The sequence below is a fragment of the Taudactylus pleione genome, unplaced genomic scaffold, assembly GCF_031769625.1.
Source record: "Taudactylus pleione unplaced genomic scaffold, aTauple2 ptg000040l, whole genome shotgun sequence".
Classification (NCBI taxonomy): domain Eukaryota; kingdom Metazoa; phylum Chordata; class Amphibia; order Anura; family Myobatrachidae; genus Taudactylus; species Taudactylus pleione.
The window spans coordinates 12,973,620-12,999,513 of record NW_028284442.1 but is presented as its reverse complement, the minus strand read 5'-3'; the positions used below and the strand labels follow the sequence as shown (position 1 = coordinate 12,999,513).

At 40.0% G+C, this 25,894-nt stretch overlaps 1 protein-coding gene across 2 annotated transcripts in view; it reads right to left on the bottom strand.

Annotated features, from left to right (window-relative positions):
• The window catches only part of TMTC3 (transmembrane O-mannosyltransferase targeting cadherins 3), a 106,440-nt gene that overhangs the window by 36,683 nt on the left and 43,863 nt on the right, over positions 1-25,894 (bottom strand). Inside the window, exons 4-10 of one of the 2 annotated variants that reach the window (XM_088454396.1) lie at positions 24,905-25,004; positions 23,655-23,770; positions 22,383-22,555; positions 21,296-21,548; positions 19,869-20,017; positions 12,881-13,004; positions 7,614-7,725 (exon numbers count right to left, since the gene is read on the bottom strand). In XM_088454396.1, the coding sequence (XP_088310522.1) occupies positions 7,614-7,725; positions 12,881-13,004; positions 19,869-20,017; positions 21,296-21,548; positions 22,383-22,555; positions 23,655-23,770; positions 24,905-25,004 (1,027 nt within the window). The remainder of the gene's footprint in view (positions 1-7,613; positions 7,726-12,880; positions 13,005-19,868; positions 20,018-21,295; positions 21,549-22,382; positions 22,556-23,654; positions 23,771-24,904; positions 25,005-25,894) is intronic. The other variant, XM_088454397.1, reaches the window with a different exon arrangement.

Sequence of the window (25,894 nt, the reverse complement as noted above, 5' to 3'; positions counted from 1 at the left end):
AAGCTATTAGGGGAAAAGGTGGGAACACATATCCCAGTTGGAACATCCATCTCATTGATGATTGTTATGGGCAGATAATATCTAGAGAAGAAGCATCTCACCTACATATTAAAGTATGTTGCCATCAGATCTACTTTTGGATGACCAAATTTGTCCACAAGGTGTCAGAATACTTCTGCGTTTAGTTCCCATTCTCCAGGATGAATCTGCCTCCTGCTGAGGAAATCTGCTACCACACTTTCTTACCCTAGTACATGAACTGCTTACAAAGACTTTAGAAGTTTTTCTGTCCTTGTCATGATCCTTGCTGTCTCTTTCATTAGAACATGGCTCCTGGTACCACCTTGCAGATTTAAATGTGCCGCCACTGCTACATTGTCTGAGAAAATTCTGAGATGTTTTCCCTTGATCTTGAAAACAGTAATTTGCCTTCCAAACATCTCTAATTTCTCTCAGGTTTGAAGACATTAACCCCTCTTTTAGAGTCCAACATCCTTGCATCACTTGCTGCCCCATGTGAGCACCCCATCCTGGAGAGCTTGTGTCCTCCGTATTAGAAATTGATTATAACTGCAGGCTGTATGCAGTAGGTGTATATGAAACATAAATGCATTCTGTGTTTAGATTTGTGTCCCAATCCCAAGATATTTCATTATGATATGCACATATTCCAAAATACGGAATATTCCGATATCCAAACACCTCTGGTCCCAAGCATTTTGGATATGGGAGACGCAACCTGTACCTCATTCTCCATTGTGCCCAAGGAAGTACACCTATTGTTGAGGACCTCATTCTGAGTAGACTAAAGGTGCGTACACACATCGATTTGTTTAACGATTTAACTATAACTACGTCATTGTTAAATCGTTTGTAAAATCGTTCATCTTTTTAAGTTGAATGATGAACAATAATCGTTCATGCGTGTTCACGTTTGTAGTTAATCGTCCATTCTGACTGTCCAACGAACGATTTTCGTTCAGAAAATCGTTCATGTTGTGCAGAATGAACGATAAACGATTTCCATTCACTGTATGCATGATTAAAAAATCGTTCATTATTTAAGTAACTAACGATATTTAGTGAACGATTTACGTTCACTTTTTCAAGGGCAATTCTGAACGAAAATCGTTCACTAAAATCGTGGTTACTAACATCATTGTGCATGTATGCAGCTTAAGTCCTGATTTAAATGGGATTCTGTCAACCTGTGAATTTTCTTGCATCTTTCCTCTTACAAGGCAATTTTGTATTGCAGCGTGTCTATTTGTATCCATTGCCATGGAACTGAAAAATCTGCACCGTTTGGACCAGACTTCTTCTTAAGATTTCTTCTGACTTGCCTGATACCAAAATATCATTGAGATATGGCCAAATATCTATATCCTGTTTTCTTAGGCAAGCCATCAAGGTTATGCTGCTAGACCTAATGGAAGACCAGTAAACCGGAAGTGTTTTTTAATACAAAACCTTAGGTTTTCAAGACATTTTTGACTGACTGGCATCTAATAATATGCATCTTTTAGATCTATCGAAGCAGGAAAATCTTTTCTTTTTAAACCTGTAATTATTGATTTTGACTATTCCATAAGAAACAGTTTCACTTTCACAAAGCTGTTTAACTCTGAGGTCTAAAATCGTCCTGAAAATCTCCTGTAACCTTCTTTACCAGAAACAAATGGGAGTAGAATCCTTCTTTAATTTCTATTAAAAGGTACCAGTTCCACAGCTTGTGACTCTATTGTTTCAGACTTTCTTCAAAAGCTCTGTATAACCATGTATAGTATAACAAGGTGCAAACCATTCATAAGCCTCAAGGTTATACATGGAATCTTTGACTTCCCAAATCTCTTCCTTCTTGGGACCTCTAAATTCTATATGGCACCCCTGAACACCACATTTAACATCCATTTGTCCTAGACATCCATTTGTCCCTGCAAATTTTAAAAGTCTGGCTCCCTCTACTGCCACTGCGGGAGAACCTTTGCAGTCATAATTTTGTATTGGTTCTTCAATATGATTGAGGAAAGGACTGTCTCGTCATACCAAAGGCATATCTTCTATAATACTGTCTACATGGTCTATAGCTCCTGGCTTCCCGGTTTCTTAGGAGATGGCAGTGTAAAGCTAGGTACACACTGGAATGAAGGGAATTCTTTCGACATCGGATTGCCTGTCCACACTTGGACGAGTTAATGAACGAGGGAACGATCACTGCTCAGTCCTTCATTAACTTACTACAGGTCGCTAGCAATATCGCTAGGTTTGATGTGCAGCACATGAAACCTAGAGACCGCCGCTAGCGAGCATGGAAGCGTGCAATCGCCAGTACACACTGAGCAACGTAGGCGATTTGTTGTTACAAAACAGAAAATCAGCCCGACATCACTCCAGTGTGTACCCAGCTTAAATCTATTCCGTCTATCTTGTGGCAATCTCATAGATTTCCCTCCTGTCAATCTTTGCATCAGTGTGTCCAGTTTGGCTTTAAAAGGCAATGTTGCTAGCCTATTTTTGGAGTGAGCATCTGCTGCCCAAGCTCGTAGCCACAAAGCCCTTCTTGCCATATCAACTGCAGCCATAGACCTTGCTGAGAAAGTTAACACATCCAAGGATGCTTCACACAACTATTCTATGGCCTTCTGCATTATGTCAAGATTCCTTAATAAATAACTTTTAGAAATATTCTCTTCTAAATCTGTATGCATCAGCAAACTCCAGTGTCTTAAGACTCTGGACACACCAGATCTTAAGGAAACAGCAAATGCAACCTTCTAAAAACATTTTCTATTCTTTTATACAGTGTCTCTAAATGATGCCCCATTTTTTTAAAAGAATAGTAGTTCTAGATGTCAGCTCAGCCATAGCTGAGACCAAGTAAGAAATTGTTAATCTTTAATAGGATACATGTGCTCAATAAGGGTAAGATTCCCCTGTCGCTTATCCAAATTCAGCCACTCCTTTGAAATAATTTCTTTATGTACAGAAAAACCATCTGCCTTTTCTGGATCTGTCTTCAAAATCCTGCTCATCCAAACAGTCTCCTTATAATTCATAGATTTGTAAATGTTCTTTAACATGGTCTATAACGACCATACGTGGCCGCGCATCGACCATCGTATGGTCGTTTGCAGGGGCCAGAAACTGTCAGATTTTAACGATAATGATAAGATCGTTAAAATCTGACAGCTTATCGTACCGTGTGTAGACAGCATTAGACTTCTACATCTCCATGAAGTATTCTTTAGATACAAATGTTTTTCATCCATTCCATTAACTTCTGCAGTTGATTAGACTGACTAGACACAGGTGCTGGATGCTTCACACAATCATCACAGAAATTCTTATCCTGACCAGCAGCAAAAAAAAAAGTTGTCACAAGCTGCACATATGTTAGATACATTTTTCTTCATACAAACTTTTTACCTAGGTCCTGCAGATACTGGTGGCACACTGTAGAGCAATAAAAACCTATTGCTAACAATCCTGACATACATACATACATACATACATACAACAAGCCCACTAATAAGGACTTACCGCAGCTGGGCGTTTTCCGGCATTATGGTACAGCCGCATGACATTCTGGTCAGGTCGCTCGACATCCCGGTCAGCAGCGTGCACACTGCCCGGCTGAATTTAACAATAGCAATTGTCAGAATCGCCAGACATTGTGCCAAGCCCTCCCCCCCTCCAGAGGTAGCACCCAGCTGCATAACTGAGGTTACAAGGAAGCACATCACTGGGCAGAATATAGAGGTAAGTCCTGATTCCAAAAACAAAAGAAAAACAAACTTTCCTACTCTACTCTAAACTAGGAGACAGGAGAAAAGACAAAGGGGAATAGGAGGAGGCGGTCCTTGCTGGAAAACTTCCTGTCTAAGCTGCAGGAAAAGGATGTTATCCCACTGTGATGGCTGCCATGGGGGAGGGTAGAAGGAAGATAAAACATCAGCGTTTACAAAAACCAAAAGAGTGGTCAAACTAACAGTTTGGTACATTCAAAAAGGCCTGGACCTCCATGGAAGACAACAGTGGTGGATAATCGCAGGATCCTTTCCATTGTAAAGAAAACCCCATTCACAACATATAGCCAAGTTAAGAACACTCTCCAGGAAGTAAGCATATCATTATCGAAGTCTACCATAAAGAGAAGACTTCACAAAAGCAAATCAAGAGGATTCAAGAATAAAAAGGCCAAAATTAGACTTTGCCAAAAAAAATCTAAAAAAAAAAAAAAAAAAAAAGACATCCCAGATTGGGCATAGCATTCTGTGAACAGATTAAACGAAGATCAACATGTACCAAAATGATGGGAAGCATTGGAATGGCTCATTATCCGATGCATAGCACATAAAACACGGTGGAAGCAGTGTGATGGCATGGGCATGCATGGCTTCCAATGGCAGTGGATCACTAGTTTATTGATGATGTGACAGAAGACAGAAACAGCCAGAAGAATTCTGAAGTGTACAGGGATATATACGGTCTGCTCAGATACAGCCAAATTCAGCAAAGTGGATGGGACAGTGCTTCAAAGTACAGATATACAATAACCTATAACATACTGCAAAAGCAACCGATATGTTTTTTTTAAGGCAAAGAATGGGAATATTCTGCAATGGCCAAATCAATCAACTGATCTCAACCCAATCGAGCATGCATTTCACTTGCTGAAGACAAAACTAAAGGCAGAAAGACCCATGAACAAACAACTGAAGATAGCTGCAGTAAAGGTCTTGCTAGACATAACAATAGAGGAAACATAGCATTTGGTGATGCTAAGTGCCTGAATATAGTGGACTGTGTATAAAAATAGAAGCAATTACTAAATGGTTTATATTATATTTTTGTTCAACCCCTCGAATTAAGGCTCAAAAGTCTGTACCTCAATTGTATCTGCTGTGTCTCAAATCCATTGTAGTGGCGTACAGAGTAAAAATTGTGTGTTTGTATATATAATTTGTGCTTGAAAACCCTAGTGCCAACCAACATTTTTTCTGAAATAAACAAGATAGCTTTAGACTGAATAGCTTAAAACCAATGCTAAAGATGTTATAATATATGCCTCATATAAAACTAAATGGTAAATGTAAAGGAGAGAGAGGTGTCCAAATTGCTGATTTTCTGCTATTTTTGAAGGGGAATTTAAAGTGCCAATTTGTTTGAAGACAAATTGTTTTGCATTTGAAAAAACTGCCTGCTTTTAATCCAGTAGGAAAAATTGTTAATGTGAACAAATCGCTCTTCATTACTTTTACACCCTCCCTACAGGAAGCACAAAGACTAGGGTTCAATTATGTATGCTACTAAACCCTCACTATTTTTTTGGAAAGATCGTGCCCTGCTTGCTGTCACACCCATGGTCCCAGTGCTTTGAGGGAGCAATACTAACCATGGTGCCACATGTGAGGAGACATCTGTAGGTCTGATACAGAGAAGATAGTATTGGCATGTGCAATCTGTTCATCTGAGAAGTTGTACTAGAACCCAAAAGACTAATATCTACAGTATTTTGTCAAAAGATTTACAACATTTAGGAAACAAAATCACATATAAATTATTCAAAAGATCTTTCTAGAATGACATTTCAGTGTTTCGTGATACTACAAAACACAAAAAAACAAGAAAAAAAAAACACCATCTCCTCCTGACGTTACATTGATTGAGTAGAAAATGATCATAACCTTTATGAAAAGGTTAAGATTTATTTACCTGCAAATACAACTGGACCAAATAATTGTTCGTTGGCAAATATTGAGCCAGTAAACGTTAAATTTGAAAATAAAGTTATTTTTCACCTATAGGACTAAATGGTGTTCATACTGTTTAAATTGTTTATACACAACCTACTAATAACATTTTATTTACATAAATCTATCAAAAGGTAATTTTATACTATGGGGTGAATTCAAATAGCTACGGTACTTTACCATCGGCTGATTGATCCCTAGAGCTAATTCAGTTGGGCAATGCCCTGAAGCCGGCACATTTTGGGAGGCATGGCCCAATGGCCACACCATTATAATAAACCTATTTATTGTGGAGCTGTAAGGCCCCGGCCTCCTCAGCAAGAGGAAAATCCAGGGGGGGGGGGAATCCATGAACTTCTCACGGATCCTATGTGTATACAGCGAATAAAAAATGGGATCCGATTTAATTGCCCGAAGGTAACTGATAAAACCCCTTTTTACCTGCCCGCAAAAATGATGGGGTCTAATTGAATTTCCCCCTATATGTTGATAATGGTAAACAATATCTGACACTGTATCAGAACACAAATGATCATGCTGAGTGAAGTGTAGAAAGTAGTACTGTAGACAGTAACCAAATTGTAAATGACGTGCTAGATTTAAGACAAAGTTTCTAGGTCTGCAATAGGTATTGCTCCTAACTAAGAGGCTGGTGTTCCTACAATGGTTTTGACCTATAATTTTATACTTTAGAATGATTCTGTAAATAAACCACATTTCAGTACCACTGTAAACATGGCATGTTGTAAAATAGGTTTATAGTAGGGATGTGCAGGCTCGGATTAGTGTGGATTTTCCCGCCAAATTCTGATTTTTCCCGTCAAAAATCAGGTCTCAGAAAGAGGCAAAACGTCATCTTTCATGGACAAACATCATTATTCCTGGACAAAAGTCCAGGAAAGATTATGTTTGTCCATGAAAGATGACATTTTGCCTGTTTCTGAGCCCCGATTTTTGACGGGAAAAATCCGAATTTGGCGGGAAAATCCAAACTAATCCGAGACTGCACATCCCTAGTTTATAGGTGTTTATACCAAGTAACTTTTTTTTTTCATAAATGTACCATAATGACTCCATGTGCAGCACTGGAAAGTACCACATTGGGGTGCTGTTCTCATGCGAGGTAAACAAATTATAAAATGACAATGAAGGGTGTGAATACTTGCAGAGCAACAGGACATGTCTTTGTATTTGATCCAAGATAGAAAGTGGTCAGCTCTACACTGGCTAATCACAGTGTGGTTAATCCCAGTTTGGTCAGTCTCTCTATTTACAGATGTGTCCATATACATCTTACCGAATAAGATGGTAAAAAGTCGCACGAGAAGATGCTCGGTGCTACCAAGTCACGCCATGGCATGTCACAACTAGAAGGGCTGTTTAACGCGCAAGGAAGTAAGATGTATGTGGACACATCTTTATCACAGTAGTTCCCAAACTCTCTAGAATCACGGTGCCATAGAGTATCAGCATTTTTTTTTTCACCCCTAGGTCAAACGTTTATGTAGAAATTCTGGAAAAAATAATAAAATGAAGTAAATTGTTCTTACCCGTTATCCGTAGGTTCAGCTATGTGGTGGTGGACAGGGTTGCGCTTTTGACTGTCCACATATTTTATGATTTGTCACCACCAGCTCTGGTTTTGCCCATCACATTGACTACAAATAATATGATTTGGTACTGGGCCGCCAAACCATGGCACCCAATTTGGAAACCACTTCTATACATACATACATACAAAAAATCATCACAGAGGATAACTACAGAAAATGTGCAATCACTATGTTACCACCACTGCTATTTATGCGGAAAAAAAACAAAAAACGCATCTATCTGAATCTATGATCTGAAAATGCTTACCTGGTTGTACATGTGTAGCTTGCTTAAAAAACCTCAGTGCTTTCACATAATTCTTTTCATTCTCCAGAGCGTGGCCAACATTATTCCAAAGCTTGGCATTATTTTTATTTACCTGTAGTGGGGGGAAAGAAGGGAAAGCAAATTAAGGGCCTGATTCAGAGCCGTTCGCTATTTGCGGTCGTTCGTTCAAAAACAAGGGGTGGCTATTCAAATGATCCGTTCGCAAATTGCAGTCTGTTCACACCTCTAAGTCTGAACGAGCGAGCAAAACATACGCTCGTTTATTTGTTAAAAACGCCCCCTGGCCGCTCGCACCATACGTCATGTCCGCTATTTATTAGATTAATCGAGTACATCGTACAGCGTATGAACTGCTCGCTATTCTTGTGGTTGGTTTTTTCAACCGCTATTTTGCGAGCAGTTCTGAGTTAAAAAAAACCAAGTGACGTGGTCAATGACGCTGCTGTATTAATTACGCACTCCCTTAAAACGCCCGTTTTGACCTTTAAGCACGCCTGCGTTCGAATTCCACTCCCCCGTTTACAAGCACCTTCCCCTGTTACCACCCACATACGCCTCATTCTGTCACTCAAAATAGCAGGCACTCGCTATATAGCGTACAAACGATTTTTGGCCGCACTGACTGGTTCGCACATGCGTACTAAAAACCGTACGCATGCGCAGATGTGCGAACATCGCTCGGAACGAGCGTACGGCCGCTAGCGAGCGGCTCTGAATGAGGGCCTAAGTCCACTAACATGTAAACGGGTATCTTAGGAATGTTACTGAATATCTTCTCAAAAAAAGTCACAAAGAAATCGTTAGGTTAGTAAAACAAATGGGCCAAATAGTGTTATTTTATGCATTTGGGAAAATAAGTATAATGAGATGTCTGTAAATGTCACAAATCCATACAACTCTAATCAAGATGTAATCACAATAAACTGTTCAATTTCAAGCATTGCTTTGTACAGCTTTTGGACAACATAGAGCAAAACAGGTGTATGAGATATAGCTAGATATATAGATACAATTATTTGAAATGGGCGCCAAATAAGCTATTGAAATGGGTTGATGAAGTCCAAGTGGATCTGGCACTCAGCTATGGAATCAGCAGAGCGTTGGCATCTTTTAAGCACCATGTGCCTTAGCAGTCGTTGAACCTGCTATGTGATTTTACGTGGTCTTCCGCCTCATGGCGGATTTGCTGTTGTTCCTAAATGCTTCCGCTTTCTAATAATATCACTTACAGTTACCGTGGAATATCCAGCAGGGATGAAATTTCTCAAACCGTCTTATTGCAAAGGTTGCTTCCTATCACAGTACCAGGCTTGAAGTCACTGAGCTCTTCAGAACAACCCATTTTGTATCATAAATGTTTGCAAATGGAGACTGCATGGCTAGGTGCTTGCTATTATACACCTGCGGCAACTCGTTTGATTGAAACACCTCAATTCATTAATTAACTGGTGTGGCCAAATACTTTTGTCCATACAGTAGATGTGTGTGTGTGTGTGTGTGTGTGTGTGTGTGTAATACACAAATATACCTCTTACCTCCCTCGAATGTGTTACTTGTAACACATTCGACATTCCCCCTCCCTCACCCCATAGTAACACATTCCTTCCCTCACACCTCTAACACCACAATATTCTCCCTCACCTATCCTATTGAGGAATCTGTGAAAGAAATAGACTTATGCTCTTACCTGGTTAAATCCTTTTTTTTGGAATCCATAGGGGACACAGGCTTACACCGTGGGTATAGGATGAAGTAGTAGGAGTCCGGGCACCAACCAGTTCAACTTTTTCTCCCAGCAGCCCCGGCCCCTCCTCCCCTATACCCCACCACCAGCCACAGACAGGCCAGTTAAGTTAGCAAGCCCAAGGAGTGAGAAAGAGAAGAAGGAAGACAGAGACACACACACACACACACACACACACACATACACGCAAAAAGTAGATCTGGAAGCAGAGTAAAAATCCTGCAAGAGAGTCAGGATGGGTGCCCTGCGTCCCCTAAGGATTCAGAAGAAAAGGATCTACCAGGTAAGGAGGCCCATGTGACCATGCCACAAAACTGCTCAGCCAAGGTTCCCCGACGTGCTGTCCAAGAAGTATCCCCGATCTGGTGGTATGAGCTGTCACCACAGACGGCGCAGTGTAAGTGTGATGGATAGTTAAAATGGAGCCATCTGCCCAAAGTCTGTTTTGTAGCCGGCCAGTCCAGTTTGTGAAAGTCGTTGTGAAAGTGAATCCGTCCTTCAGAGATCCTGGGTCATACCCACATATCGCCCTCACGACTTCCAAAGAGGCCTCCTCGGGTGAACAATTAGGTGCATAAAAAGCAGGGACCATGATTTCCTGGTTGATGGGAAACCGAGCAACTACCTTAGGAAGGTAGCCCAAGGGAGTCTGAAGAAGAACGAACCCAGTTCAAGTGAAAGACCAGAAATGAGGAGTGATGGGACAATGGCCCTCATTCAGAGGTGGTCAGAATGAAGCGAGCGCTCACTCTGAATGAGGGCGGCCTCTTGATTTTTCAAGTGCGGCCTCCTGGTCACTAACTAAGCTGTGGGTTACCACCTACAGCTTTAGCGACCGACCAGGTTGATGATCTCGATGGTCAAGACCCAAGGTAGCTGATGGTCAAGACCGCAAGCCCCAGGGAGCTTCCTGCTCTGATCGAGCAGGAAGCTCCCCACTGACATCACTGCTGTCAGTGCGGCTGCCGACAAAACGGCAGGCGTTTGTGAAACCAGCCCCCCGCCATGCCTACAAAACGGGGCGAGCTGTCGATCAACATCGACAGCCTCCCCTTTTGTAGTGAGCTCCGGAGCAAGAGAATTTCTCTCTCGCTCCAGGGCTTGCGCACATGCAGTGCGGCAGCTGCGTGTGCACAGGGCCTAAACATCGACCCGGTTGCGAGTGCTCATCGCTTGCGACCGGGTCTGAATGAGGTCCAATGTGCTGAAGTCTGACACTCGCTGGGCCGACACAACAGCGACTAGGAAGTCTGTCTTCCACATAAGCCAACGAATGTGCACATAGTCAAAAGGTCGATTACTTAAGAGACCGAAGCACCAAAGACAAGTTCCATGGAGCCACTGGAGGAAAAAACGGGAGCTGTACGTTGAGAACTCCTTGAAGGAAAGTCCGTACATCAGGCATCAGAGCAATCTGTCTCAGGTAGAGGACAAATCTAGACCCCATGTAGAAAAGGACGGAACCAGAGAGAGACGAAACACTCCTGAGTTAAAATTCCTGGCAGTGCACCAAGTGAAGTAAGTCCGCCAAATGTGGTGATAAATTCTTGCAGAGGAAGGCTTACGGGCATTTCGCTTATTACGAATGACCAACCAAGAGAACCCCTAGCTACCCTGTCAAATAGAGATAAGCCAGATCCGGATGGAAGCACAATCCCTGACATAGAAGATTTGGCCGCAGAGGAAGACTCAGTGGAGTGTCAATGGAGAGACAGAGGAGATCTGCATATCAAAGCTAGATGTGGCCATTCAGGGGCTACCAGGATAACCATGTCGGACTCCAACTTCAACTTGAAGAGGACCGGCAGAATCAGTGATATTAGGAGGAAGATGTACATGAGATTGAACACCCACCGGACCGCCAAGTAGTTTGTGGTTGTGCTGAGATGCCATCAAGTCAATGTTCGGCAAGCCCCATTGAAGAACCAGCAGATGAAAGATATCTGGGTGAAGTGCACATTTGCCAGCATAAACATCCTGGCGGCTGAGGTAGTCTGCTTCCCAATTATGGAACCCGGGAATGAAAACCGCCGACAGGGCCAGAAGATGACACTCTGCCCAGCTGTGAATGTGACTCACCTCCTTTATGGCGCCTCGACTGCGAGTGTCGCCCTGATGGTTAATGTAGACGACGGCTGCATTGTCGGACTGTACCTGGACAGGATGATGCTGGAGGAGTGACAGAGATAGGCAAAGAACCCTAAACACTACACGTAGCACCAGAACATTGATCGGCAACTACCATGCCCATCCCCCCCCCCCTGGTGGTCTAGCAGGGGCACTAGGCGGACAGGCCGGACTACTGTTAGCACTGCTGGTGGTCTCTCATTCCGGCTGTGACAGGCGCTGCAACTTACCTGCTCACCCGGCATGCAGCTGCTGGGCCCTGGTGTGTGCTGGGGACTGGCTAAAGACACTGACCCACCCACCAGTGCTGCGGCCGGCGTCCTACACAACGTTTAATGCTGCCCACTCAAAAGTATACAAAAATTAATCAAATGAAAGCAGTCTCTAGGAACATGGTCCACTCCTGCAGGGCACCAAACTAAACTGGCCTTCCTGGGGACAGGGAGGAGCTTGGGCTGCTTATTTAGTTGGTGCCACTACTCCAGCCTAAATTTACGGTCTAAGCCTGTGTCCCCTATAGCATGATTAAGAAACAAATTTTATAGCTTTGCAGTTGTGCCTCAAACCACTTCAGGATCATACGGCTAGTGGTGGCTCCAGAGGTGTGGCTGCAGCGCAATTCAGTTTTCAAACAGGGGAGCCACACAAACTGCCAGTGATGTTTGGCAGCATTTAGGGGTAGCAGTTGGTGTGGCTCCCTTAAATGAATATTGAACTGTGCTACAGCCATGATGAGTCAGTCAGTCAGGACATTGCACAGATGGAGGAAACAGTTTAGCACTTTTCACCCACTTAGGAGTAAAATTTCCATAAATCCCTTCTTAGTGTGTGACTACATCATGGAAGGCATATACTCCACAATTTTCATGTTTCTAGTTCCAGGGTTTTGGTCTGGCCTTTGTCAGGACATTTACATTTTTATATATAAATATATATTCACACAAACACATATATACACACACATCTATATTCTATACAGATGTGTCCAAATACATCTATCCTCCATGCACTACAAGTCGTGTTACACAATGCGTGAGCACCCTGTGTTTCGGTAGCGCTGAGCGTCTTTTTGTGCGACTTTTTACCTTCCAAAGCGTCTTATTTGCACAGCGATGTGAATAGGATGCACAAGTATTTATATAACTGTAAAAATTCATATTTTGCAACTGTAACATTTTTCAATATTATTTTCATGTTACTTGAACATAATCTACATGCAAAGACAACTTTTATTACTTGTTGTGACTATCAACATATGGAAATCTAGAGAGGAACAGTTAAATGCCAGCAGTCTGTATTAAATTACAATGCGACAACCTATTTATGTTTTGTGTATAACTCCATTTAAAAACAGTCAGGGGAAATAATGCACTACCTTCAAAGCAGACATAAACAAAGTATATTCTGATTCCCAATCCCAGTTCCTGCTGAAGGTTTTCATGGCATTGGTGAATAGCACCACAGCTAAAAATATCCAAGACAGCTTTTTCAGTCTGCTGCTGAAACAAGGGGAGGAAAAATAGTATAAAATAAGTGTCGAGCAGTATTTCTTTAGCAGACAAATAGATATATGCATATTTGTGAATGAACATTATGCCATGAAACAGTGTTCTGATGCTAAGGGCAACCGTTATTACAAACAGATCATAGAAATATATTGTGAAAGTCAAAATGTTACACAATCAACGACAGTTAATTAATAAAGACATGCTATGTTATAGTTGTGTGGATCAAACAAATCTATGGGGAATTGTGTAATCTGAAACACAATCATAGCCCTAAACATTGACTTCTTATATGGTTTGGTTCCAATTTCTACAGCATAATTCAAGTGTCTGAAAGTTCCCTTTAATCTTTGAAGTCATGACTGAGATAGAAAAAAAAAAGTCATAGAATAATAGATGGTATTCACATACAAATAACACCATCAATATATCAACCACATTGGGTGAATAGGCATGCACATTACATTCCTTTATGCCCACAAAGTTTACCAGAGGCCCAACAGCATGAACAACATGCCAGACAACCTATGGTCTATCTATTCTGCATGCCAAGATGTTTTTTGTTATTTTAACCTAGTCTGTTTGAGACTTGTGAAACTGTGTTCTTTATAAGGGGGATTCACCATATGGCCAAATACATTCATGAAAGAGTTTGAATGAAAGTTTCATTCTTTCCCAAATTAGTTTTCCAGGTCTCTAAATGTTCCAGACTATATTGCTTGAAGGTACAAATACATATAACTACTAGTTACAAGTTCACCAGTACTTTAAATATTGAGGATCAAGCAACATTGTCTGCCTGCAAAAGAGTGTAGATCTGGTTTATAGGTTTGCATATCATTAAAATTTTTAGCCACTATAATGTGGCGATGACCGGGAACAAGGTAATACCAGCTACAAATAATTCTGCCCTCTGTGAACTTAAAAGTATCACCTATATTGTAGCAGAATCCTGGCACCGGCATCCTGATGGTAAGTACTGGGGTTAAGTTTAAGAACCGGGGAGGGAGGGTTAGGATACTGACCGATAAGTATCAGTAGCCTAACCCTGTCGGGATTCTGACTGCCGGGATCCCGTGCTCCAGCATCCCATACCCAGACCGTTTTAAGAACAATCTTGAAGGTTGCAGGAAGGTCCAATGGAGTAATCATGAATGTGAGAGGGGTCCAGCCAAGGATTAATCATGAATGTGAGTGCGGGAAGTGGTGATCAGAGAGGAGGTGAGGTGACAATCATTAGCAGAAAGAGGGATGGGAGAGAGTTTGCGAGGAAACTAAGCTGATGATGTAGGGAGGAGTGGTGAGGATGAGAGGAGCTTGCATTTAATGCTGAGTGGTATACGAATAAGTAAGCTAAATGGGATGTTCTAATGTAGGCAAAGTTCAGTAAGGGCGCACAGAAGACTCTTTGGGCTATGCAGAGTTAGATGTAAGTGAAAATATGCATGTTTCCAAGTGCATTTTTCTCACCAAGTTTAGGCTGATACAAGAGCGCTCTGATAAGGATGGCAGAAATCATGTGGAAGTCCAGCAACAAATACAGTGCCTTGCAAAAGTATTCACCCCCCTTGGCTTTTTACTTTTTTTTGTTACATTACAACCTGTAATTTATTTTATTTTTTACTCTGAGGTTTATATGATGGATCTGCACAAAATAATCTAATTTGGTGAAGTGAAATGAGAAAAATATATATAAAAAAGAATCTTTCTAAATAAAATTCTGAAAATTGTCATGTGTATATGTAATCACCCTCTTTGCTATGAAGCCCATCAATAGTTCTGGTGCAACCAATTACCTTCAGAAGTCACATAATTAGTGAAATTAAGTCCACCTGTGTGAAATCTAAGTGTCACGTGATCTGTCAGTATAAACACACCTTTTCTGAAAGGCCACAGAGGCTGCAACACCACTAAGCAAGAGGCATCACACCATGAAGACCAAAGAGCTCTCCAAACAAGTCAGGGACAAAGTTGTTGAGAAGTACAATTCTGGGCTGGGTTATAAAAAAAAAATATCCAAATCTTTGATGATACCTCGATGCACCATCAAATCCATCATCATCAAATGGAAAGAACATGGTACCACAACAAACCTGCCAAGAGAGGGCCGCCCATCAAAACTCACAGGCCGGGCAAGAAGGGCATTAATCAGAGAGTCAGCATAGAGACCAAAGGTAACCTTGAAGGAGCTGCAGAGTTCCACAGCAGAGACTGGTGTATCTGTGCATGTGACCACAATAAGCCATACACTCCATAGAGCTGGGCTTTATGGAAGAGTGGTCAGAAAAAAGCCATTACTTAGTGATAAAAATAAGAAGACACGATTCGAGTTTGCCAAGGCATGTGGGCGACTCCCCAAATGTATGGAGGAAGGTGTTCTGGTCAGATGAGACTAAAATTTTACTTTTCAGCCATCAAGGAAAATGCTATGTCTGGGGCAAACCCAACACATCCCATCACCCCAAGAACACCATCCCCACAGTGAAACATGGTGGTGGCAGCATCATGCTGTGGGGATGTTTTTCAGCAGCAGGGACTGGGATACTGATTCGAGTCAAGGGAAAGATGGATGTTGCTAAATACAGGGATATTCTTTAGCAAAATCTGTTTCAGTCTGCCTGTGATTTGAGACTGGGACGGAGGTTCACCTTCCAGCAGGAAAATGACCCGAAGCATACTGCTAAAGCAACACTCTAGTGGTTTAAGGGGAAACAATTAGATGTATTGGAATGGCCTAGTCAAAGCCCAGATCTCAATCCAATTGAGAATCTGTGGTCAGACTTGAAGATTGCTGTTCACAAACGGAAACCATCCAACATGAAGGAGCTGGAGCAGTTTTGCCTTGAAGAATGGGCAAAAATCCCAGGGCAAGATGTGGCAAGCTCATAGAGACTTATTCAAAGCGACTTGCAGCTGTAATTGCCGCAAAAGGTGGCTCGACAAAAGTACTGACTTTAGGGGGGTGAATAGTTATGCACGCTGAAGTTTTCCGTTATGTTGTCCTAAATGTTGTTTGATTCACAATATAAAAAAAAAAACACAACTTCACAGTAGTAGGCATGTTCTGTGAATGAAATGATGCACACCTTCAAACAATCCATTTTAATTCAGGTTGTGAGGCAACAAAACATGAAAAATGCAAAGGGGGGTGAATACTTTAGTAAGGCACTGTATGCTTATACTGGCCATACAACTTGAGAAATAACGCACCATCAGATAGAACAATTATCTGACAATGCCATACACTGTTAGATAATCTGTCCGATGGGGAATATATCTGCTGTCAGATCCGAAAAGCAATTATTGCATTATTCAGGCATGCTGAAAGATTGAGCGATAATTGCCATTTGGTCTCGGACATACAGTTTAAAATTATTGGCTTGGTTAGGCCAATAATTGCACATTGTATGGCCTCCTTTACAAGTCTGCATACAGGCGAAAACACACATCTTTCTTTCCGTGTTTATAAAGCAGGAGCATCTGATGCCAAATTGTGTTCAACTTTACGTCATACACTTAGGGGTATATATACTAAAGTGCAGGTTTATAGAGGTGGAGGTGTTGCCCACAGCAACCAATTCGATTCTAACTATTATCTTCTAGAAAGTGCTAGATTAGGGGTGTCAAACATGCAGCCCTCCAGCTGCAGTGGAATTACATATCCCAGCATGCCTTGCCACAGTTTTAGCATGCCCTAAAAGCTAAACTGTAGCAGTGCATGCTGGAATGTGTAGTTCCACTGCAGCTGGAGGGCCACAAGTTTGACACCTGTATGCTAGATAAATAATAAGTAGAATCTGACTGTTTGCTATTGGCAACACCTCCAATTCTTTAAACCCTTAGGCGCTAATGGATATATGTTTTGAAGAAAATGGACCATTTAAATTGTGCATATAAACAAACACTGTATTACTGTGCGTTTTGCTGCTTGCTTACTATACATCACCTCAAGCACAAGCAGAAGAGCATGTATCCATAAGTATATCAGCAGTTAAAATATTGGGACAAAAGCTAAATGTGAGTTCACACTATAAACATATTTTGGGATCCTTACTAAATGGCTCCATGAACCTCAAGGTCTTCCATGAGCCCTTGGTGATCATGTCTGTGTATAATAAAATCATTCATTCAGTTACAGCACATATTACTTTTAGGTTTCTACTTTTCGGCAATTACTGGATAATTGGCTTCAAGAAAATAGATCATATACCTGTATACTATTCACAAAAATTTTGAAAAATGTGTTCATGGTTAATAAAGCATATTGAAAGAAATATCTTTGCATATACAACAGAAGAGCTGGATATATATAGTAACAAAACGTATTAATGAAAATAAATACCAAAGATGATGTAACAGAGTGCTTTGTGAGACAGACGCTGCTTCTCGGTGTGGTTAACTACACTGTTAAAACTACTGTTCCCCATTCAGGCTTATTAATTTTTAATCACAAAAAGGAAATTAGTTTATGCTATCTATATACTTATGATACAAAACAGACAGGATGTAATATTGCTCCTCAGACTAAATTACATTGAGATAACTGATTTATATTAATTAGAATTAGAAAGTACTATATACAAAACTTCACAAATTCAATTTCTTGCTCTATAGAAGACATCTGTCCTGGACAAAACAGAACATCCCTGCTATAATGAATACTCTTTGGCCTTTTCACCCAGTGACCGGCAATTTATTCACATAAAACAAATTTATTAAACTGAAGTTATTATCAACAGTCATGCAACAGACTGCTGTATCAGGGTTTCTAATTTGGTATAATTAAACTATTATATTCATATTTATAACTTTCTATACATTCTAAATGTACACAACCCACTTTAGTACATCTAACATTTTTTTATATTGCATATAAACCAGATAGGTTTGTTTTTAAATCAATGGCAAGAACCTGGCAAGCCACATCCAAAACTAAAAAAGTCAATAGCATCTCCCAAGCTACATCCATATATCTGTCTCAACTTTCTCCAGTGCTGCTTACTCAACTGCACAGTAAAAGCCTCTTAAGTTTAATGTCCAAGTCTACTTTAAAGTGCAATTCTACTTAAAAAATATACAGTATATATAGATATAAAGAATGCTTAAAATCTTGCTATAACATAGAGAAGTATTTGCCTTAAATGTTTTTTATAAATCATTTAAAAATTAGGATTCTTTGTAGCCCACACTTGCTTAATATTGTATTCATCATTAAGTTGATTTGCAGTGCTTCTCGGGATTAGTGTCGGAGGAAACACGGTTATGGCATAAAAGATAGTAAAAAGGTCAACAAGGTCTAGATACACACCAGATGTTAGACAGTCAATAGGTCGACAGGGACAAAAGGTCGGCACACTAAAGGTCGACATAGTAGGTTGACATGTACAAATGATCAACACTTTTTTTCTAGCCCTAATCTTGACCCTAACCCTCCATCCTGGTGCCTAACCCTAACTGACACTTCTACTGCCTAACCCTCCAGTAAGTGCCTTACCCTAACCCTACCTCCTGGTGACTAACCCGAACCGTTGGGGTACGTGCCTAAAACTAACCGTTGGGGTAGTGCCTAACCCTAATCATCCGGTAAGTGCCTAACCCTAAAAAAACAAACTAAAAAAAAAAAAGTGTCAACCATTTGTGTATTGACCATTTTCATGTTGACATTTTGACCATGTCGACCTTTTGGCTGTCTAACATCTGGTGTCTATTCTAGACTGTTTGCAATTTTACTGTCTATCTATAGTCCGGATCCCAGGAAACAGTTGGTAGTAACACCTATGTAGGACATTACTAAGAAGCAGCCATGCTCCTTGATGTTTGCAACCCCAAAGCTATTGAAATAATGAAGAAACAAGTAGCAAGTCCTAAATAAAATATGGAGATAAAACAATTATATATGTCCTGTGTTGATGCACAACCTTTCACATGACATGCACGCTCAGGTCTATTCTTTTGTTTGTTTCCTTGCCTGCTTCCTGCTGCTGAACTTGTGCGCTTTAAAAATAAACGAATGATGATTACAGAGAGACAATTACAGTTTGCACCTAAGAATACACACTAAAAACGTTCTACAATTATATAAAGGTCTCTAATATTATAATTATTTTAAAAACAGATTATTTTAAAATATATAGTTGAATTAACTTTTAATGCAGCACCATAACATCATTTTATCCAGCCAACATGGGAAAAGTTGCAACATATGGGCAAATAAGAACGTTGTATAGAATCTTGAACTAATTCATTGACACACTTACAGAATATAAAATAATACAATGTGGTAAGTAATGTATGTGTAGATTTATTGTATTACTTAAGACTCCGTACTAGCACTTTAGTTTTCAGAAGAAACATGACATACATTATGTCAAATTGTAAAAGTGGAGAGAATCTTGCTTATATGAAATTCATTAGGAATTAAAAATTAATCAGGAAACTGGAAAATAGTAAAACAATTATAGTTTAATTCCACAGCATTCACTTGGACCAGGTAACAGCTCTGAAAAAAATCCAAGTTAAATTAAATATACTTCCACTGAGTTAAGTGTGTTAGTCTCGAAACATTCATAAAAAGGTACTTTTTCATGTGAGAAGCTGTAAGAGTTACAAGTCATGTAGGAACAAGGGAACATGCAGGTGTTTCAACCCCAGATAAAAGTACAAGTTATATCAGGATATTTAATTGTCAGAACAGCAATGTCAGGGAATGCAAGTTTCAGGACAAATTTAAGAAACTACTAGCATTTCAAATAATAAAAAACACAGTCAGATACAAAAAGACAAGCAAATTTGTCTAATCTTTTTCAGACACTACACTGATTGCAGTTTTCAAATACAACACATTATGTACATTCCCACCTTTTGCTTGATAATTTCTTCCAGCCATGTGCAACGAACACACAGAATCCCATACTTGGAACGTATAATACTCTCTCTGCGACTACAAACCCAACAGGGAAGAAGAGGTTTGATGCAGGTATAAAAGGCAACACCATCAGGCACAGCCCCTGTGAAAAATGGAATGGTAACAAGCAACAGTGAAACCCAATATTAGTGGAACGCTTAAACCAGACAGCCCATATAAAGAAATTTATTGAAAACAGGTATTCTCCAGTGATTTATAGGGTTTGCATAAATACTGATATGCAGAGCAAGCGTAACCAAAGTTACATACTGAAAAAAAAAAAAAAGAAAATGATAGAGAGATATAGAGAATATATATATATTTTATGTCTAAATAAAATGCAAGCACTCCTCCGGCACCCTAAGCACAGGGCTGATCGCCCACCTTGCTCTGGTGCCCTCCTCGTGGGGCCAGTACCCCTAGTTCATATGTTCCACAATTATAGGCGGCACTCAGAGGCTTGTAATACAAGAACCCTCACCAGAGGGATTTATTTAGTACAACAGGTCAACGTTTCAGGGCCGACACCCCTTCCTCAATATACAGTGTCTATACCTGTCCAATCACAAACAGCAGGACTTTCCCAGGCATAAACAAGTCTTTTTCCTGTTCTAGCGAGTGCTCACAATTATGGGAACATGCCGTTATGTACTTGGCCTATCTTAGATTAGATGGGTAGACTGTGGCGCAACTTATTACCCGAGAGCCCATGGCATAATATCTGGACACCACTAAACACAGAAACCTGCATCATTTGGCACACTAAGTATGTTGAATCCTGCAAGCTGATCATAGCATGCTGATTTAGTTTTCAGTGGAGTCTCTTATAGCCTTCTGACATACAAGTAGATTCCAACATTTTATTAAACGCCAATATTTTGTGCACACCTATACAAGAATACACCGATCTATAATCTTGTACAAGCCATCTTCATACAGAGCCCCATTTTCACAGTATCTCCTGACCATTGGTGTACCAGGAAAAGTAAAATGATATTGTTTTAGTCGCCCTAGGGATCAGCACTACACTGTACCCTCTTAAAAGATAAATTTCCAAATTATAAGAAAAGAAAACAAGTATAAAATAAGGACTACTTATTTCCTAATCATCTATTATTAGGCAAATCATTTGAAACAACAGTACGTGTCCCATTACTAGCAACGATGTTTCAAAATTTGTCATATGTAGCCCTTTAGGAGATCCAGGTCAGCATCACCTTATGTGCAACTACTGTGCTGTACTACACAGGCATTTCCTGCATTAGGAGGCATTCATTCCAACAAAACAGAAAAAATCCTGACCATTACGGCTTTAGAAGCATATATTTTTTACAATAATAATATTCATATTAGATTCAAACTAAACGGTAAAGCAACTTACCATAAGCACAGTTTTGGATGAATCGCCTGGATATCGGATGCTGAATATAACCAAATATCCAAGAAGACAAAAAAATATCAATGTAGCCAAGTTCCTGATATCTAGGAAACTTTCAACCAAAGGAATAGTTCCCATTGTCCAATCACAGCACAGTTCAGACGGATTTAGGAGAAGCCAGGCATTCACAGGAAGCAGGTAATTAAATGTCAATTGTCTTGCAGGTGTTGAACTGACAGCAGCAGGGTTATCAAACCTAACCAAAAATAAACATAAGACATTTATTTCCTAACAGCAGTACAAATGTAACAGCAATTTACTTGTAAGTCTAAAGGTGCCTATCCACTAGACTATTAAAATGAGCGATAACGATATCGTTCGATAATCATTTGAAAATCGTTTGCAGATTGTTTAAAAAAATTGGTCTTTTAGACATCTATCATCGTGCAAACATGCTGGTCAACCTGACGATAACGTCAGGTTCAGCATGTTTGCAGATGATTGCTGCTCGTTCAGTGTAGGCACATCACAGACTGACAAACGACTGCACGATTACAATGTCGTTATCGTGCAGTCTTTTGCCTGTCTTCTAGTGGATAGGCACCTTAGTGTTATTGTAGGAAAAAAAAAAATAGCTAGATAAATAAAACTGCTACATTACGAAAAAACTTATTTTCTAGAACAGGATGATCTGTTAAGTTGCACTGGATATGAGAACGCCATAGATATATCTTATGGATGGCCCCACAGAAACCTACAGTTGAGGTTTCAAAATAGTTTTGTGAAGAACATTTTGATTTTACCTTTTTTTTAATCTTCATGGCATAGTTATGTTTTCACACTGAAGTTTCCTTTAAAATCTTACTTAAGTTTGGGGTTTATGTTTAAAAATGTTATTTATTAAAAAAAAAGATGCGATAAATGATACAAAACCAGTATATTTTAACAATGCTGCCAAAACAGGCTGTTTACAGGGGCGAGGTGGGGGGGGTGCTGCTCCTTAAGTATAACATGATCACAGTGAGATGAACATATTATGTGAGATAGATACATCATTGGAAAATACTACCATTTAGGAATGTAATCTCACCTGGTGAAGACTGGAAGCTGGGACTGGATGACTTGTACACGGATCACAACAAGCAGCAATGTGCTGAACATCAAAACAACAAGTTTAAGAAGTGTTTGTAGCAGGGAATATGGAATGCTACCTTTACCTAACAGTATCTGTACAGAGGTGTCCCACAGCACAGGTAAAGTGTACTGAAATCCAAGAAAGACAAAACATTACACATATGGAAAGGCTTTAGCAATTCTATAAACCCATAAAATGCTATATACACATAGGCTCTGCCCACCGGTCATCTGGCTATTGATATGGAGTATGAACAATTCCCCTGTAGCCCCCATCATAACTAACCACTCACAATGTATATCAAGATATTCTTAAACAGCTAGCAGGCAGTGGCATTATTTTAGGGGAAAAAGGGGGGTGGTTGTCCTTCAATTAGATAGAGAACAATAGGAACTCATCATAACTGGCATGAGATCATTTGGGTATGGGGCACAAGGGATATGGTCAGCAGAGCGCGGTCCTCATTTGCTCTAGATAACAGAATGACAGGCGATCATGGTCCATCTGATACAATTGCCTTATCAGTTTGCAAGATAAATTAACAACATTACACAGATGGAGACATAATTCTCAATGCAGCAAATAGGGGCCCGTGGATTTTGGACCAAACACACTTAAAATGCATATATCAATAAAAACAGATGCACAACCCTGGAGTAAGTGGTCACTAAAAGCAATTAATTATGCAAATATTAAAATTGTGTCCCCTAGGAGTAAGCAAGCAGTCCCCTCTCCCCCTCCCCCACCCCAGAGAGGGCAAATGATAAACCACAAGACAGTGATAATGGGAAGCAATTTGCAGACTAAGGACATGCAGAAATGCATGGTCATTAAAGGATTAAGTGGACAAGCAAGGAACATTAACGAGACAGATGTTTTGTTCCATTACGTCACAGGAAGAGTAGTTATTTTTAAGTGCGTTAGTGAATTTGCTTTCAAGATTTCAAGGAGGAGGACATCCAATGAAACAAGCAGGCAGGCAGGCAGTTATTACACAAATTGTGCATTTAAAGGGCATGGGCAACACAGGTACAGCTTGCAAAATTACCTTGGACTTGCAGAAAAAAATATTACATACTGTATATCTGCAATGTGCATGATCACAACAAATGACCCCCACAGATTTTTTTTACATTTAATAATACAAAATATAGTGGGAGTAGTGTTTCTATAATATACGGTTTATCAAATGACTGTTCTTTTTAAATGTAAACCAACCCATCTTACCCCTTGAGCAATGAAGACTTCATAGACACAACAAATCCCAACAACAGTAATTCCCTGCTCTTTACACAGAGTTGCAACCGCAACAAGGAACACAGCAGTAGCAATTGGAGTCCATACTACAAAAACAAAAATGATTGAGTTTCACAATTTGTGCCAGAAAAAAAAAAAAGCTGTGTAAACACACATATGAAGTCAGTTGTTCATTGTCAGTGATTCTGATAAACCTTTATGTAATATTCATAATAAAAATACTATTTGAAAATGCTACACCTCAATAATGTCTTGTCATTCCCTTCTATTAGATCAGGGATGGGGAAACCTCAGGCCCGTGGGCCGTATAAGGTCCGTGGAATAATTTGATCTGGGCATTGGAGCATTTTTCTGCTAGCCTCATCTGGCTAGCATGGTACCTGGAATGGCACCCTGCAGCCAGAATCTATGCAGCAGTGCCGCCTGGAGCGTCCTTAGGACGCTTCAGACTGTCACACCACGGCCCTTACAGCTCCCTGGAGCATCCTCAGGATGCTCCATGCATTGCTGTAATCACCAGCGATTGAGACCCCACCCCCGTGTTACGTCACAGGATGCTCCATGCATTGCTGTAATCACCAGCGGTTGAGACCCCACCCCCGTGTGACGCCATACAGAGGGGTCGTGGCCTGAATCAGGCTCGCGAAAAGATTCCCCACCCCTGTATTAGATGGTCTGTAATCAGACTGCTTTCCCTAGTTAATTTTCAACAAATAATTGGGTCCCATTAATAAATATATAATTTCAGCAACAAACAGTATGTTTGTTTACAGTTTTAATTCTCTTTCGGCAAATTGTCCTCCTTACTAGTCCCCTTCCTGCACTACATTGGGCACTGTTGCTGGCAATTATGACTGACAGACAATCTAAAGGGCCTTTGGGTGTACTGGGGATACGTATACAATAAATGTTTCACAGCTAAACAACAGAATCATAGGGCAGAAGGCTGTAACAGCTACAAAAAGCAAATGTTGGAAACAAAACAAAAAACCCCAGCACAAATTCTAATGCATGCCGAATGCGCTATAATATAAATAGGCAGTGATGTCCACTGAAAACAATAAATAGAGGTTTGACTGCAGAGTATTTTTTTTTTTTTTTTTTTTTAAGAACAGATGTTCTATAGTACATTTACTGTGATGCATTTGACTTAAAAAAAATAATTGTGGGCGTGTGTTAATGAAATTAAAGACACATCATAATATAAAGTACCATTTTACCTATGGAATTGTCTGGGCCCTTAGATTTGGTATACGATAGAAATGCAGCTAGCAGGAATATTGAAGAGAGAAGTTCAGCTCTGCCAACAACTCCCGTAACCTGGAAGGACATAAAGAGACAGCCTCAGAAAAGACAAGTCTCACAGACTGTTACAAAGACAATATGTACTGCAGCATTACCTTTGTACAAACACAGCTCATTACAACATCCAAAAACAATGACAGCCAGTTCAACAGATCTATCAAAATCTAAACATTGTAATTAAAAATAATCAAAACAGTCACCTAAATTATTGTTCTTCATTTACTGTAACTGGCTTAAATATTAATCATAGCAATGTAAACACAAACCAACTCTATTGCAGTAGATGAACTGTACCTAGTATTAAATATTGCCTACAACTGGGCCTGATTACAGATGGCTAACACAATGCAGTCCTCAATCGTTTTGTCCAATGGGCAAAGATCAGGTAGATTATTGCTTCGACCGAATTACCAGATCACTCTTGATTTGCTAAAATTAATAACAGTAAATTACATTCTGCATATCCTTGAAAAAAATGTCTAGTGTTGAGTGAACCTTAAGAGTTACTGCAGCACTTCAGTCTAGATTTTAATGTATTGTGATTTTAGCATGCTACATTTTTCCAGTAAACAATGAAATATTGTCTTTGGTAGCTACCATTTACTAAAATAATTAAGGAAATTTAAAAGGAAGAAAAAGTACTGTGCCAGCTCAACGAAAGCAAAGCCTATTGTTTCCAATTACAAAGTTCCTGCCAAGTAACCGAAGTCAGACCCTCATTTATATGCATCACATGCTTTGCGAAATAAAATAAATTTTCTGCAGATGTTTCACCAGATTTGTCCAACATTTCAGACTTCAGTTTCATAATTATGCATGTCCTTAATAAATGTGTGCAGCTCTCAAACTGATGCAGAAATAGTTGTCTATTTGCTTCTCAAGTTAGTTTCAAAACATAATGAATA